At 51.9% G+C, this 12,900-nt stretch overlaps 4 protein-coding genes across 4 annotated transcripts; 2 read left to right on the forward strand and 2 right to left on the reverse strand.

Moving 5' to 3' along the window:
* Nucleotides 1–1,959: 1,959 nt before the first annotated feature.
* On the forward strand, nucleotides 1,960–3,399 carry LDX57_005934 (putative DNA polymerase iota; the record flags this gene model as incomplete). Its single annotated transcript, XM_046087622.1, has 1 exon — nucleotides 1,960–3,399. The coding sequence occupies one exon, from the start codon at nucleotides 1,960–1,962 to the stop codon at nucleotides 3,397–3,399; it is 1,440 nt and encodes a 479-aa protein (XP_045943589.1).
* Nucleotides 3,400–4,988: 1,589 nt separating this feature from the next.
* admB (ADAM family of metalloprotease ADM-B) lies at nucleotides 4,989–10,566 on the forward strand. The gene is made up of 2 exons (XM_046087623.1): nucleotides 4,989–6,119; nucleotides 6,199–10,566. The coding sequence occupies exons 1-2, from the start codon at nucleotides 6,050–6,052 to the stop codon at nucleotides 8,526–8,528; spliced, it is 2,400 nt and encodes a 799-aa protein (XP_045943590.1). The 5' UTR covers nucleotides 4,989–6,049; the 3' UTR covers nucleotides 8,529–10,566.
* Nucleotides 9,399–10,330, reverse strand: cdc31 (putative cell division control protein Cdc31; the record flags this gene model as incomplete). The annotated part of the gene is made up of 2 exons (XM_046087624.1): nucleotides 9,399–9,887; nucleotides 10,055–10,330. 2 exons carry the CDS (start codon nucleotides 10,328–10,330, stop codon nucleotides 9,399–9,401), a joined length of 765 nt encoding a protein of 254 aa, XP_045943591.1.
* Nucleotides 10,567–11,053: 487 nt separating the features above from the next.
* On the reverse strand, nucleotides 11,054–12,679 carry MGS1 (ssDNA-dependent ATPase MGS1; the record flags this gene model as incomplete). The annotated part of the gene is made up of 1 exon (XM_046087625.1): nucleotides 11,054–12,679. The coding sequence occupies one exon, from the start codon at nucleotides 12,677–12,679 to the stop codon at nucleotides 11,054–11,056; it is 1,626 nt and encodes a 541-aa protein (XP_045943592.1).
* Between the last annotated feature and the right edge of the window lie 221 nt (nucleotides 12,680–12,900).

Below are 12,900 nucleotides of genomic sequence, written 5' to 3' on the forward strand. Positions count from 1 at the left end.
GATAAGAAAGACTAATAAGACTAACGCACTTAAGCGTGTCGACGATCCAGGGTGTTTGGCGCAGGAAATGAGGAGAAACGATGGGCGCTTGTCCAATCCCTTTTTTTTCCCTGTCTTTTTCTTGCGTCCAGTTCTTTTATTATTTTTATTTTTCCTGATTGTTCCTAATTTAGGATTGCCACTCTTGACGGGTGGACGATCATTATTGACGAGCCATGATGACTTGGATGGTGGGAATCGGGCACAACGGTCAGATGGAGGAGAAGAGTGAGGATTATGTAGTACAACTAGAAGACGAGGACAAAGAAGATGGGAAGGATGAGAAGAAAAAAAATCGGGACGAGGTGTTCAGAAAAATAATAAGAGCGAGAACTATAACTAAACGGTGAATGCCGCAATTCTGGAGGGTGAAGAATTCCAGCGAATGGAAGGAATGGAAGGCAACACAAAGCCGAAGCGCATGGACGACGTTAATTAAAATATTGTGATAGCCTCGAGATAGTCGCGCCGACTAATGCGGTGGTCCTACACCACGCTGCGACTCTGCTAATAATAAAGCGAGACTATCGAGTGGCATCGACGCCGCATCAGCTCTCTATTCTTGTCTGGACCCGGTCGAATTTCTCCGCTGAGGATCCCTGACTGGTCTGGCTTTGGCTCACGACACGCGGCCGATCCATCGTAGCGATCGACTGTCCTCCACTTGACATCATCCCATGTCGGGAACAATTCGACAAATCCTCTGGTACTGATCTACTGAGTATGAGGATAGAGGATTCTTTGATCGACTGAACAGAGCACAACGAAGTGTGAAGAGTACTGTACGGAGTCAAAAGTAGAGACAGTTCCAGTCTGACTAGTTATTAATAGCCGCCGGTCTCGTCACGCTGCAGCTCGAGGATGCAGGGATGCTATAAAAAGATCCCTGTCGGTGGGGTCGCCAAGACTGCGCTAGTCCAGTTCGGCCGAGGTGGCGTCTACGCGCTAACCCGATGTGCTCGCTTAGTCAGTTCCCCCGCTCCAGCCACCGCGCGAGAGAGCCACACCCGTGACTCCCCAGCCGCTCGCTGCGTGTGATTCGGCCTGGATTTACCGCCGGGAGTGACGGGCGTTGCATTCTTATGGAATAACTCCTCATTCTCGGTCCCTGTCAAACGTTCCATCCTATTCATCTTCTATTCAGTATCCATTCTGGCGACATTGACTGGCCCTTCCCTCCGCAAGTCGGCAGTAGCGTGCTGTAGGATTCTCGTCGGGAAAACTCTTAAAAGAAATTTACATGGCGGCGGTCCCTGCCAGAGATGACCGTCGAATCATTCTTCATTTTGTTAGTGCCGCCCAACGGAGAAAATTTGGAGGAGACAAAAAATAAAATAAAATAAAAGTCGACAATGAAAATGAGAGAGAGAAAAAAAAAAAAAAGCCGTGACTCAGACTAACCGTCGGATTTTGGTCCCCACAGGATTATGATTGCTTCTATGCCTCCGTTTTCGAAGTCGAACAGCCCGTCTTGAAATCGTTGCCTTTGGCCGTTCAGCAGAAGCAAATTGTTGTAACTTGCAACTATGAAGCCCGGCGCCGGGGTCTGCGCAAACTCCAACTCATCCGGGAAGCCAAGCAGATCTGCCCCGACGTGGTGATCGTTCTGGGTGAGGATCTAACCAAATTTCGGGATGCGTCCAAGGACCTTTACCTCTTCCTGCGCGATTTTGTCTGGGGAGGTCGCGTGGAAAAACTGGGCTTCGACGAGGTAGGTTTTACTCCTAGTTTGGTCTTGTCTCTGTTGCTCTTTTCGCCTCTTGCCTTCTTGTTTTCTTGTGTCTCATTGACTTGATGCAATACTTGGTCCTGTCGTCTTTTGTTTCCATTTTTGCTTGCCGTCCCCACAGACGGTGGATCCTGGTGCCTGATTAGTGATTTCTGATAACGGGAGCGCAGTTGTTTTTGGATGTCACAGACATGATCACGTACAACGTGGATCTGCTGAACCGAAACGATCTAGAACATTCATTCTTTCATCTCGACCGCCAGGAGCCCACCGTAGGCTTCCCCTACAATGCCTCCAATCCGCTTGGTCCCACGTATCCGTCGGACTCGGCCTGGTCATCGCCCGCTGCCCTACCGGATTCGTCCTCGCTGGACACCAAGCTTCTGGTTGCCTCCCATCTAGCAGGTTACCTGCGAAGTCAACTCGAGGAACAGAAGGGTTACACTGCCACGGTGGGCGTGTCGACCTCGAAACTTCTTGCCAAATTGGTGGGAAACATTCATAAGCCCAATAGTCAGACAACCCTCCTACCGCCATACGTTGCGGCGCAGCCTGGCGCACATACCACCGTCCTCGATTTCCTCGACGCCCACGAGATCCGGAAAATCCCCGGCATCGGCTCGAAAATTGCCCAACGGATCACTTCCCATCTCGTCAAAACAGGCGCTCGATCGGAAACCATCCAAGATGAAACAGCCCCTGTCGGAGATGCCCCTGTCACGGTTCGAGACGTGCGTCGGTGTCCCGGCATGAGCCCCTTACTTCTAGATAAGATCCTCGGCGGCCCCGGATCCCCCAAGGATGTTGGAATCAAACTCTGGAGACTTATTCATGGCGTAGACCATTCGGAGGTCCGGGAGGCTCGGGACCTACCCACTCAGATCAGTATCGAAGACACTTACGGGCGCATGGATACTCTCGATGCGGTCAGACGAGAGCTGAACTCTTTGACGGTCAGTCTGATCCGGCGCATGCGGACTGATCTGACGGAGAGGCTAGATGAGAGCGAGGCAGCGACTGGGAGAGCCCCTGGCCCTCGGCAACCTTTAGAAGAAACGAGGCGCACGCGATGGCTGGCTCACCCTAAGACTCTACGTCTTTCTACGCGACCTCGGCCGCCTCCCACGCCGGATAGTGGGCAGTATCGCAGCTTCAACCGCATCTCGCGCTCTGCACCTCTCCCTCAGTATGCGTGCAACCTGGACGAGAACGTTGATGCGCTGGCGGAGCGACTCGTGCAAGATCTGGTCATGTCCATGTTTCGGAAACTTCATCCCGAGAAGTCCGGATGGAACCTGCATCTGTTAAACGTCGCTGTGACGAATATGATCGAGACAGCCGGGGAGCGGAAGCAGAGTAGCGGTCGGGACATAGGGAAAATGTTCCAAAACCAAGATAAAGCAGATCAAGGTTCTTTCCGCCAAAGGGAACTAGGCTTGCTACCGGTCACGCAGTCATCCATACCAAACGTCTCCAGCGAATCCGACCTCCAACCCGAGGGGGTTGATACATGGGAGGAGAGCGACGAGGAAGAGGATATGGCCTGCATAGCCTGTACCATCTGCGGAGCATTGATCCCACATTTTGCGCTTGTAGCCCACGAGATCTATCACTCAGCGCCGGGGGGATGATAGAAACATCTCGTCCTAAGTCCCTGGCATTGGTGATGCTAAGGTTAACTCTGCGTACCGAACCGAAGGTATGTTGCGGATTCGCATTCCAGACCACTCAGTCATGATGTTGTTCTATTCATGACTCATTCACTTGGAGCACGCAATCTGAGTAGAATCGATATGAAATCACTTATGCTTCTCCTATGTCTTCTACTTCTTCTTCGCTCTTCCATCCTCGATCATGTGCTCCTTCTACGTCGTGCTCTCAGAGCTCCTCGACCTCATAATCAGCTACCTCCCTTTCGTAGACTTCATATCCCTTCGCCTGACATGCCACGCACTAAGCGAATGTGCCGCGCGCTGGCTGTTCCGCAGTGTTTGTGCTATGCATTACCAGCCCACCGATAACCCTAGACTACACCCAGGGTTCTTCGAGCAATACGCCCCTTTAATCCGACAACTGTTACTTCTAGATTTTGGACATCCCGATCGAAAACTCGGCCTCCCAGCCGACTATTTAACAAAAGACCTGTCGATATCTGAAGCCTCATATCTTTCAAGCGCATGCCCTCTTTAGAACCGCTCGAAGTGGGAACGATGTCGCCGTTGTTCCGCAATGATTCTATCGCCGGTCAATTCGAGAGCCTTATGTTTCAAGCCAGCCTACTCACCCCGCCGGCGGAGTGAATCCTGCCGCAGCTGCGGTCATGTATGTACCCCCTTACGCAGGTAAACCAACAAGCGGATGGTTGACCACTATTCACTATAGTGAGCCTATGTATCCGACTAGATTCCAAAAAAGAACAGTGGTACCTCGGCAATCTGGCGGTTCTATTTATCATCCTCGCACTAGAGCACCTCTGGCTGAACCACCTGATCCTGTGCGATCAAGACCCCAAATCACTCGTGAGTTTTGATCTCATTCAACGACAAACTAATCTAAAGTCCTTGGAGATTATCTGTACACATTGCGACATCACGGCGTTGGAGAAGATATATTATTGTCGATACCCCGAGCTTTGACCCGTCTGCAGCTCCACCATGGTAATCCGCCGAAGATGAACCACCTGAGGGCTGGCCGGAAGAATCTAGCCTCCTCCATGAGCGTGTGTATCGAGCTGTTTTGCAACAAGGGGCATCTCTAGAGGACTTGACTCTGCGTTGGGATATTGGCTTTCTGCCAAGTTACGCGTTTGATTTGTCGTGTGAACGGTTTCCGAGGCTGCGGAAGTACTTGGGCAATTTTATGGATTCGTCGAATAGATTTGCACGACATGTTGAGAAGAAATGGTGAAGCAAGGGTTCGATTCCTTGTGTACGCTGCGCGGTAGCAAGCGACTCATCCGGACTAGACGTAGTATAGAACCCTACTGAAATCAAGAGAAGTCTTGCTGCTCTAGCTTATTCGGTTGATATGTAGTAAATAGTACTGTAGTAGTCGGCACTTGGACCTAGCTTTGGCGCTATTGGGCCATAGCCTATACCCACTGGATAAGTCCGGGGTACGGATCTGAACCATAGATCTATACCAATTTATTGAATCATTCTCAAGATCTCAAGACATGACTCTACTAAATCTTATCTACGATCACGATCTACTGTAAAGCCTTCCAAGTAGGGCTGACATGCCGAGAGTCACGGGGGTTGGCGCCAAGACCCGGTCCCTTCTTTCCTTCTCGTTCTCAGTCGTGGAATCTCGTCTTCATTTCCCTCCATCCACTCGCTTCCGTCGACATCAAATCCTCCAACCCCCTCCAATACTTCGTCGTGAGTCTTTCCCCTCTTTTCTGCGCCCGTCATTGCGGTCATTGTGCAGGAGACAACACCTTGCCCAGCACCCACGCGCCGTGGTCGACGATCGCCGTCCGACCCCGTTACATCGTTGTCGCGGACAACCGATAGAAATCGCAGACTCGCCGACGCTATTGGTTACTAACGCCTTATTAACTCCAGGGTCCATAGTGTTATTCTCGACTCCGGACACCGAACTCACTTCCATGCAATCGGCGTGAGACATTAGTCGCTCGACCTTTCGTCTGTTTTCTTGTCCTTCTCCACCCTTTCCATCCGCTCTGTTCCGCCTTCTCCTTTCTCATCTTTTCCTTAACTTTTACCCTTACTCCCTTCCATCCATCAATTCACTGTCCGGCGGGGTTGCAATCCACTCTTTGAAGCCCATCTTTCACGTTCGTTCGCCTCTCAAGTCGATCTCGCCTCGCACTCCCTCCGGCTTCCCGCCAAGCCTGCTGCGCCTCGCGGCCAAGCATATCTCCGTCGCTTTCGGTGGCTTGCTTGACTTGACCGACTTCTCTCATATACCAGGAAGGGCCGATCAAAAGAAACTTATTGACATTTATTGCATCTATTGCTTGCATAGTGCATGTCAATCCACGCGTTCGGGAGCCACGGAGGTATGACCGGTTTCTAAAGACCTCGACTAAAGCGCCGAACGGAGATCTCGATTTGTTCGTCTGCACAGGGAGAACCGCTGTTCTTTTTGGCTGTTGCCTGATGCTACTCGTCGGTCGTTCGGTTCTCCAAACTTAACTTTATTCTTCATATTTCATATTCTTTTTATCCTGTCTAGTTATACCCATACTTTCTTTTTCGTTTTCGATCGAACAACCTCTCTTCGTCTTCCTGGCCGTCAGTCCAGTTCCTCGCGGCCATGAGGCTTTTCAAGCATTCGTTGCGCCTTGTGGCAACGACACTTGCACTCCTCACGGCGGGCACTGATGGTGAGTATTCTTTTCTTCTTACTTTTCCTTACCTCGTTTTACTTTTGTTGAAGCCGTTTTCTGATCCGAAAACATCTAGCCCGGTCGCAAGAGCCCAATGCTATCCAACGTGTTTCAACCCTCGATCATACAACGATAAACACGCCCTCTCATCAAATAGACCATCTTTCTCATTTTGATATAACGTTCAACCTTCGCGACAAGAACCAGAGAATTAAATTAGAACTAGAACCGAACCATGACATTCTCGCCGAAGACGCTTATGTACAATACCTAGACGCCGAAGGTAAAGTTCGGAGAGAGGAGGCTATCCCACGACACGAACACAAGGTCTTCAAAGGAAGATCCCTGAAGGGGCGAGGGAAGGGCCAGTGGGACCCGGTAGGCTCGGCCAGAATCTACATCAAGAATGACGGACCCCAGCCACTGTTCGAAGGTGTATTCAGTATCAACGGCGACAATCATCACGTGGAATTGAAATCGACTTACTTGGAAAAGAAGCGCTCCCAGGACGTCGACATTCCCGACCGCAAAGGCGATTACATGGTCTTCTACCGTGATTCTGATATGATTCGACAAATCCATACCGATCTCAAGCGTTCGCTGCCCATCGATTCGTCGTGCTCAGCAGACAAGTTAGGCTTCAATGCCGATCCCAACCACCCAGTTCTTCAACCTTTAGAGCAGGAGAGCATGGGTAGCTGGGGGGCAATGTCCCTGAACTCTTTGTTTGGACTGAGCAAGCGGCAGTCTGATATTGGCGGCTCTTCGGGAAATGCTGGCGGAGTGAATTTGAAGTCCACTATTGGTAGCACCTCAGGCTGTCCCAATACCAAGCAGGTTGCGCTCATCGGAATCGCCACCGACTGCGAATTTACCGGTTCGTTCAAAGACGAAGAAGCGGCCAAACAGTGGGTGATCAATACCGTCAACAGTGCATCCAACGTCTATGAGAAATCGTTCAACATCTCCATCGGTCTGCGAAACCTGACTGTAACAGACAAAGAATGCCCTGAAAACCCGCCATCCTCAACAGAATGGAACATGCCCTGTTCTAAGGGGAATATTACCTCACGCCTGGACCTTTTCTCCAAGTGGCGTGGACAGCAAAAAGATGATAACGCCTACTGGACTTTGATGAGTGACTGTCCTACGGGCCCCGAAGTCGGATTGGCATGGCTGGGTCAGCTGTGCAATAACGAGGTCTCTAGCGATGGTTCCAACGCTGTCAGCGGCACCAATGTCGTCGTTCGCTCCTCGGGGGGTGGATGGCAAATCTTTGCTCACGAGTCGGGCCATACGTTTGGGGCGGTTCACGATTGTGACTCTCAGACTTGTTCACAGAACCTCGCGGCATCTTCCCAATGCTGCCCGCATACTTCGAACGAGTGTGATGCTAAGTCACAATACATCATGAACCCCAGCACGGGCCAGGATATCACCAAGTTCTCGCCGTGCACAATCGGCAACATCTGCTCCGCCCTCGGTCGCAACAGCGTCAAGTCTACCTGCCTTTCCGATAACCGCGGAGTTACCACCTACACGGGTGGCCAGTGCGGCAATGGCATCGTGGAGTCCGGTGAAGACTGCGATTGTGGCGGGGAGGAGTCTTGCGGCGACAACAAATGCTGTGATGCCAAAACCTGCAAGTTTAAGGATAATGCGCAGTGTGACGATGCCAACGATAGTTGCTGTTCGGACTGTAAATATGCCAAGGCCGACACTGTCTGTCGAGCTAGCCGCGGTGAATGTGATGTGGAGGAGAAGTGTACAGGAAACTCGAGTACCTGTCCTTCCGATCATTTCAAGGATGATGGTACGAAGTGCGGTAACTCCTCGTCTGGCTTGACCTGCGCCAGCGGCCAGTGTACCAGTCGGGATTACCAATGCCGGAGCGTTATGGGCAGTCTGCTTCACAGCAATGACACCAATGCATGCAGCCAATTCAACGACAAATGCGAGATCATCTGCTCCTCACCCGGCTTTGGTCAATGCGCGAGTGTCAACCAGAACTTCTTGGACGGGACTCCTTGCGGCAGTGGCGGTCACTGTGACAATGGAAGCTGCAAGGGTTCTAGCGTCAAGAACTGGATCGATGACCACAAAAATGTCGTTATTGGCATTGCTTGCGGTGTGGGAGGGTTCATTGTTCTTGCTATCCTGTTCTGCCTCATCAACCGGTGTCGCCGGTCTCGACCGACCGCAAAGCCGGTGCCACCGCGGCCTCCCTACGGCTGGACAGCCCCGATGCCACCACCACCGCGCCCTCCCATGGGCCAGTGGCCCAACGTACCGACGCGAGGATACCAGGGACTAGCCACAGAGCCTCCTCCCCCTCCTTATCCCGGCCCATCGTACAACAACCCCGGGGGCGCAGGGTACATGCCGCCTCCGGCGCGATACGCATGAGCGTGCCGCACTCGATGTTCTTTCCATTCTACCATCTTGCTTTTTGATTTAAGATGCATATATCTATGCGATGAGTGTCTGTTTGCATGACGAATCTGTAAACACTTATTGCATCCTGACGATCCTTTTAATTGGCACCGGCGCAGACATAGATCTTTTATTCTTGTTATTTCTTGCTTATATTGGAAGATATCATATCTCTTTTCATCTGGCTAATACTATTCATTTTCTCTTACATTTATATGTCTGTTATTCTTCCCGTATCTGTACTGCTTGCTTTCGGATTGCTCCTTCGTGTGTGTTCCTACTGGATATGTCGTGTCAACCCTGTTATCTGTACAATCATGATTATCTATGGATGACCCTCGGCATCCATGATCATATAACCAGCCAGTGTTTTGAATGCATGAGGTGATGATCTTCGTTTGGAATTGTAGGGAATAAAAACAAAGTCCAGAGAAATAGAAGAAATAAACAGCTAGGCGCCCACCCAATGCCCAAACAAAAGCAGCCAACAATAAACTAAACACTTCACCTAGAATGGCGAATGCAAAAACCAAATATCGGAAAACCAAAAAGAAAAAGACCAAAATGAGAAAAACAGTGAGATCCCCTGGTGTCCAATGCACCAGTTATCTCGTGGACATTGCGTCCTCCGTCCTTTTTTGCTCTGCTCTCTCTCCCCTTGACCGGATCACTGAACCAACCCACTATTTTTGATAGATAGAGTATGTATGTATGTGTATGCCCGGACCGATGACCGTTGATCGTTCAGCGTTGATAAATAAGAAAGAAGACCGTGCCAAAACACCCTAATGTCAAAAAAACAAAAGCAAAAGAGGAAATAAAAGTTGTACAAAACACCAAGTATCACTGCCAGCAGATACTCACAAACGCCTCCCTCGTAACACCGCCCACGCCCTCCAGATCGAACTCCTCGATCATAGCGCGCAGCTCCTCCTCCTCGAGGCCCGTCTCGCCCAACTCGCGCGCCACGCGTCGCAGATCCTCCAAATCGATGTATCCCTTTCCGCCCTCGTCGAAGAGTTCAAACGCCCGCAGGATCTCGTCGCGCGGATCCCGCTCGAGGATCTTCAGCGCCGTGACGGCCTGGAAGGCAGAGAGCGGCATGAGCAGGTTGGATGGGTGTTGGGGGTTCGTGGCCGGCGCGGCGCGCGACTGCTGCTGGTGCTGTGATTGTTGGGCTGCGGCTTGTTGGACTTGGGGGCGGGGTACGCCGTAGGTCGTTAGGAGGGAGATTAGTTCTTGTTTGGGGAGCGTGAAGCCGAGGGCGCGGAAGGCGACGCGGAGTTCGTGGTAGTCGAGGTGTTGGTCGCGGTCGAGGTCGAAGAGTGTGAACTATTTTATGGGGAGGGGGGGAGGCTGGGTTAGCTATGTTTGTATTTGGGGTTCCATTGAGGTTTGTTTCAGAGGATTGGTGTAATAGTTGCGTCTCTTGTAAGGACGGAGAACGGATGGAAGGATTTATGCATGGACTCGAGGCAACGAGGAATAGAATCTCTTACAGCTTCATTGATCTCCTCACGCTGCTCCTCCGTTAACCGACTCAGCGGATTCGAGTCCTGCGAGGGACCGTGAGTCTGCGAATGCACCGGGGGAGCCGGGGCCTGCTGCGAGGCTTTGGCCGCCTCGGGCCCAAAGTCGCTAGGTCCGGGCCCGCCTAGTCGTTGCCGCGAGAACGACGAAGCACTGAGTGGCATCGCATTGGCATTGACGGATCGATCGGGCAATCTGCCTGCGTTGTAGGAGCGCGTCCCGAACGGTGGCTGAGCGGACGCCATGGTGGTGGGAATGAATCCCCGGGAAGGAAAGGGGGAGGAAAGAGAGCCGGTATTTGCACTGGGAGACACAGACGAGAAAAGGCAATGGCGCAGAGGAGATGAAACGAGGTCTTTTACGTCGAGGGGTGGACGCCGTGGATGGTGGATGGATTGTCTGCGGCGGTTGCGACGACGCGAATTCGGAGGACGCGAGGCGGTAAGCAGAGCCCGCGTTGCTTGGCGGCGGTGGTTACAGATATACTATGGACTGCAACAGGAAGATTCCAGCCATGAATGATCTAATATGTACTCCGTACGGAGTATACCGATGTTCATTTATTCTGTACGTCTGTATGTCATTTGGCTCATCTATTTACACAGCGGCCTGCCTAAGTTCCGCTATCTTGTCCCTTGCGGCAGACCGTTCTCCACCGCTTCTAAGTTGATTTCAGACTAGCAGAATAGGCGGTTGTTCATGAGGACTTCCTTGGCCTATCTTCATGTTGCAGTGTTTTTTGGGGATGGTCGCTAATGAATAGCTGAGATGTCCGATAAGGTGTCGATGGTGCCGATACGATGCGGTCCTCGACCTCCAAGGCGGTTGTCGGTCGAATAGAACAAGGATCACGTTGCGGAGTCTCGGCGTGAAGACCAACGCATTATCTCTTGCATAATCATTCAGCGAATCCATAGCTCGTGTGTTGTGGGTGTATCCTGGGTTCATGGGGTCGATCGAAAGATACATCAAAACGGACCATCCGAGAAATCCATGTCTTGAGTTTGGAGATTTGGGTCGACTTGATAGCCCAGATCCAGGTCTTCCAAGAATTTCCGATCCTTCAGTTTCTCCGGGAGATATTCTTGCGCCACCTCACCATTCCTATAGTTCGGGTTGTACTTGTACTCCTTTCCATATCCAAGTTCTTTCATCAGCCTGGTCGGGGCGTTTCGGAGATGGATTGGAATGGGCAGCCCGGCGACGCCCGGCTCTGCAAGCGCAGCGTTGGCATTGTTTAGGCCTCTGTATGACCGCGTGCTCTTCTTGGACAACGCCATAGCTACCGTGGCGTGGGCTAGGTTGATGCGTGCCTCGGGAAGCCCAATCTTCTCGACAGCCGAGTGAGTTGAGATGGCAAGCGTGAGCATACTGTTGTCTGCTAGACCAATATCCTCCGAGGCCACCACGATCAAACGCCGGGCGATATATAACGGGTCTTCTCCAGACTGTATCATCCGTGCTAAATAGTATAGAGCCGCGTCCGCGTCGCTGCCCCTGATTGACTTGTGAAAGGCTGAGATCGTATCATAATGCTGGTCTCCCGCACGATCATACACCAAGGTCTTAGTCAAGGACCGCTTCAGCTCTTCGCTGGAGATTCCAGGTCGTTTCGATAGGTCCATTGCTAGTTCGAGGAGGTTGAGAGAAGTTCGAGCATCGCCGTCGGAGAACTTGGCCAGGTACTCAACTAGCTCATCGTCAACCAAGCTAGACGGCGCATAATTTGGTCCCTCAACCTCCAGAGCACGGTAAAGAATCTGCGCGACGTCTTCATCGGTGAGCTTGGACAACGTAAAGGTTCTGCACCGGGAGAGTAAGGCACTCTGAACCTTGAAGGAGGGGTTCTCCGTGGTGGCACCGATCAGGGTAACCTGTCCGCTTTCCACGGGCCCCAAGAAGACATCCTGCTGCGTTTTGGAAAAGCGATGGATTTCGTCGCAGAAAATTATGGTCTTCCTCCCGGTAAGCCCTAATTCGCTTTTCGCTTCGGAGAATATCTTCTTGCACTCCGCGACTCCAGTACTGGTGCTGTTTATTTCCACAAACCGACTGCCCACCATCGATGCGATGACCCTGGCAATGGTTGTTTTACCGGTTCCCGGGCCTCCCCATAGGATCATGCTAGGAACCCGGTCTTGTTCAATCAATCCGCGAAGAACGCCATGTTGGCCGACTAAGTCCTGGCCGCAGACCTCGTCTAGGGTGCGAGGACGCATCCGTTCCGCCAAGGGGGCCGCTTTCTTAAATGCGTTCATCTTTGGTTTCTTTGACTGCGGCTCCGATTGAGAGGGATCCGAGCTCGATGCGGGATTCGTCTCCGCTCGGTGATCCGAGGGTGGAGGCATCGTTCGCTTGCGGGTGACATTTTGTAGAGGCGAGGAATCGGAGCGTATATCTTTCTGCGCGTTCGGTTGTGAGGGGGTTTTACGCGCTGATGCTGGCTGGAAGATGCTTGGAACTTGGGCCTTCTGAGAGGACGAGTCCCCCGCAATGGAGGTCGGTTCCTCGATAAAGCTTTGACAATTGGAATCAATGTGATCGTTGATCTTCACGGAGGGGACGGAGTTGCTGCAAATGGGACACGAGACCATCGTGAGCAGCCGGCGAGATGAGAATTGACGGACGGCAGCTCCGGAGGCACCGTCGAAGGTCGAGATGGATAGATCAACTTGAACTATCAGGGACAACGCGAGAAACGCGTGCGGAGAACCGCTGAGTCAGCCGTCATCTTCCCCTTTCGGGCGATCAGGCACGGAACGCGCTAGTCCGGATTGGGTCAAAGCACGCCATTTGCGGTGTCTTACATAAGCCC

Source organism: Aspergillus melleus (assembly GCF_016097325.1).
Source record: "Aspergillus melleus strain CBS 546.65 chromosome Unknown contig3, whole genome shotgun sequence".
NCBI lineage: Eukaryota > Fungi > Ascomycota > Eurotiomycetes > Eurotiales > Aspergillaceae > Aspergillus > Aspergillus melleus.

What these genes read in the sequence shown, in the direction of transcription:
- admB (XM_046087623.1), top strand. Translation starts at nt 6,050, where the DNA reads ATGAGGCTTTTCAAGCATTCGTTGCGCCTTGTGGCAACGACACTTGCA. An exon ending in CCTCACGGCGGGCACTGATG is followed by an intron (nt 6,120 to 6,198) that starts GTGAGTATTCTT and finishes GAAAACATCTAG; the next exon opens with CCCGGTCGCAAGAGCCCAAT.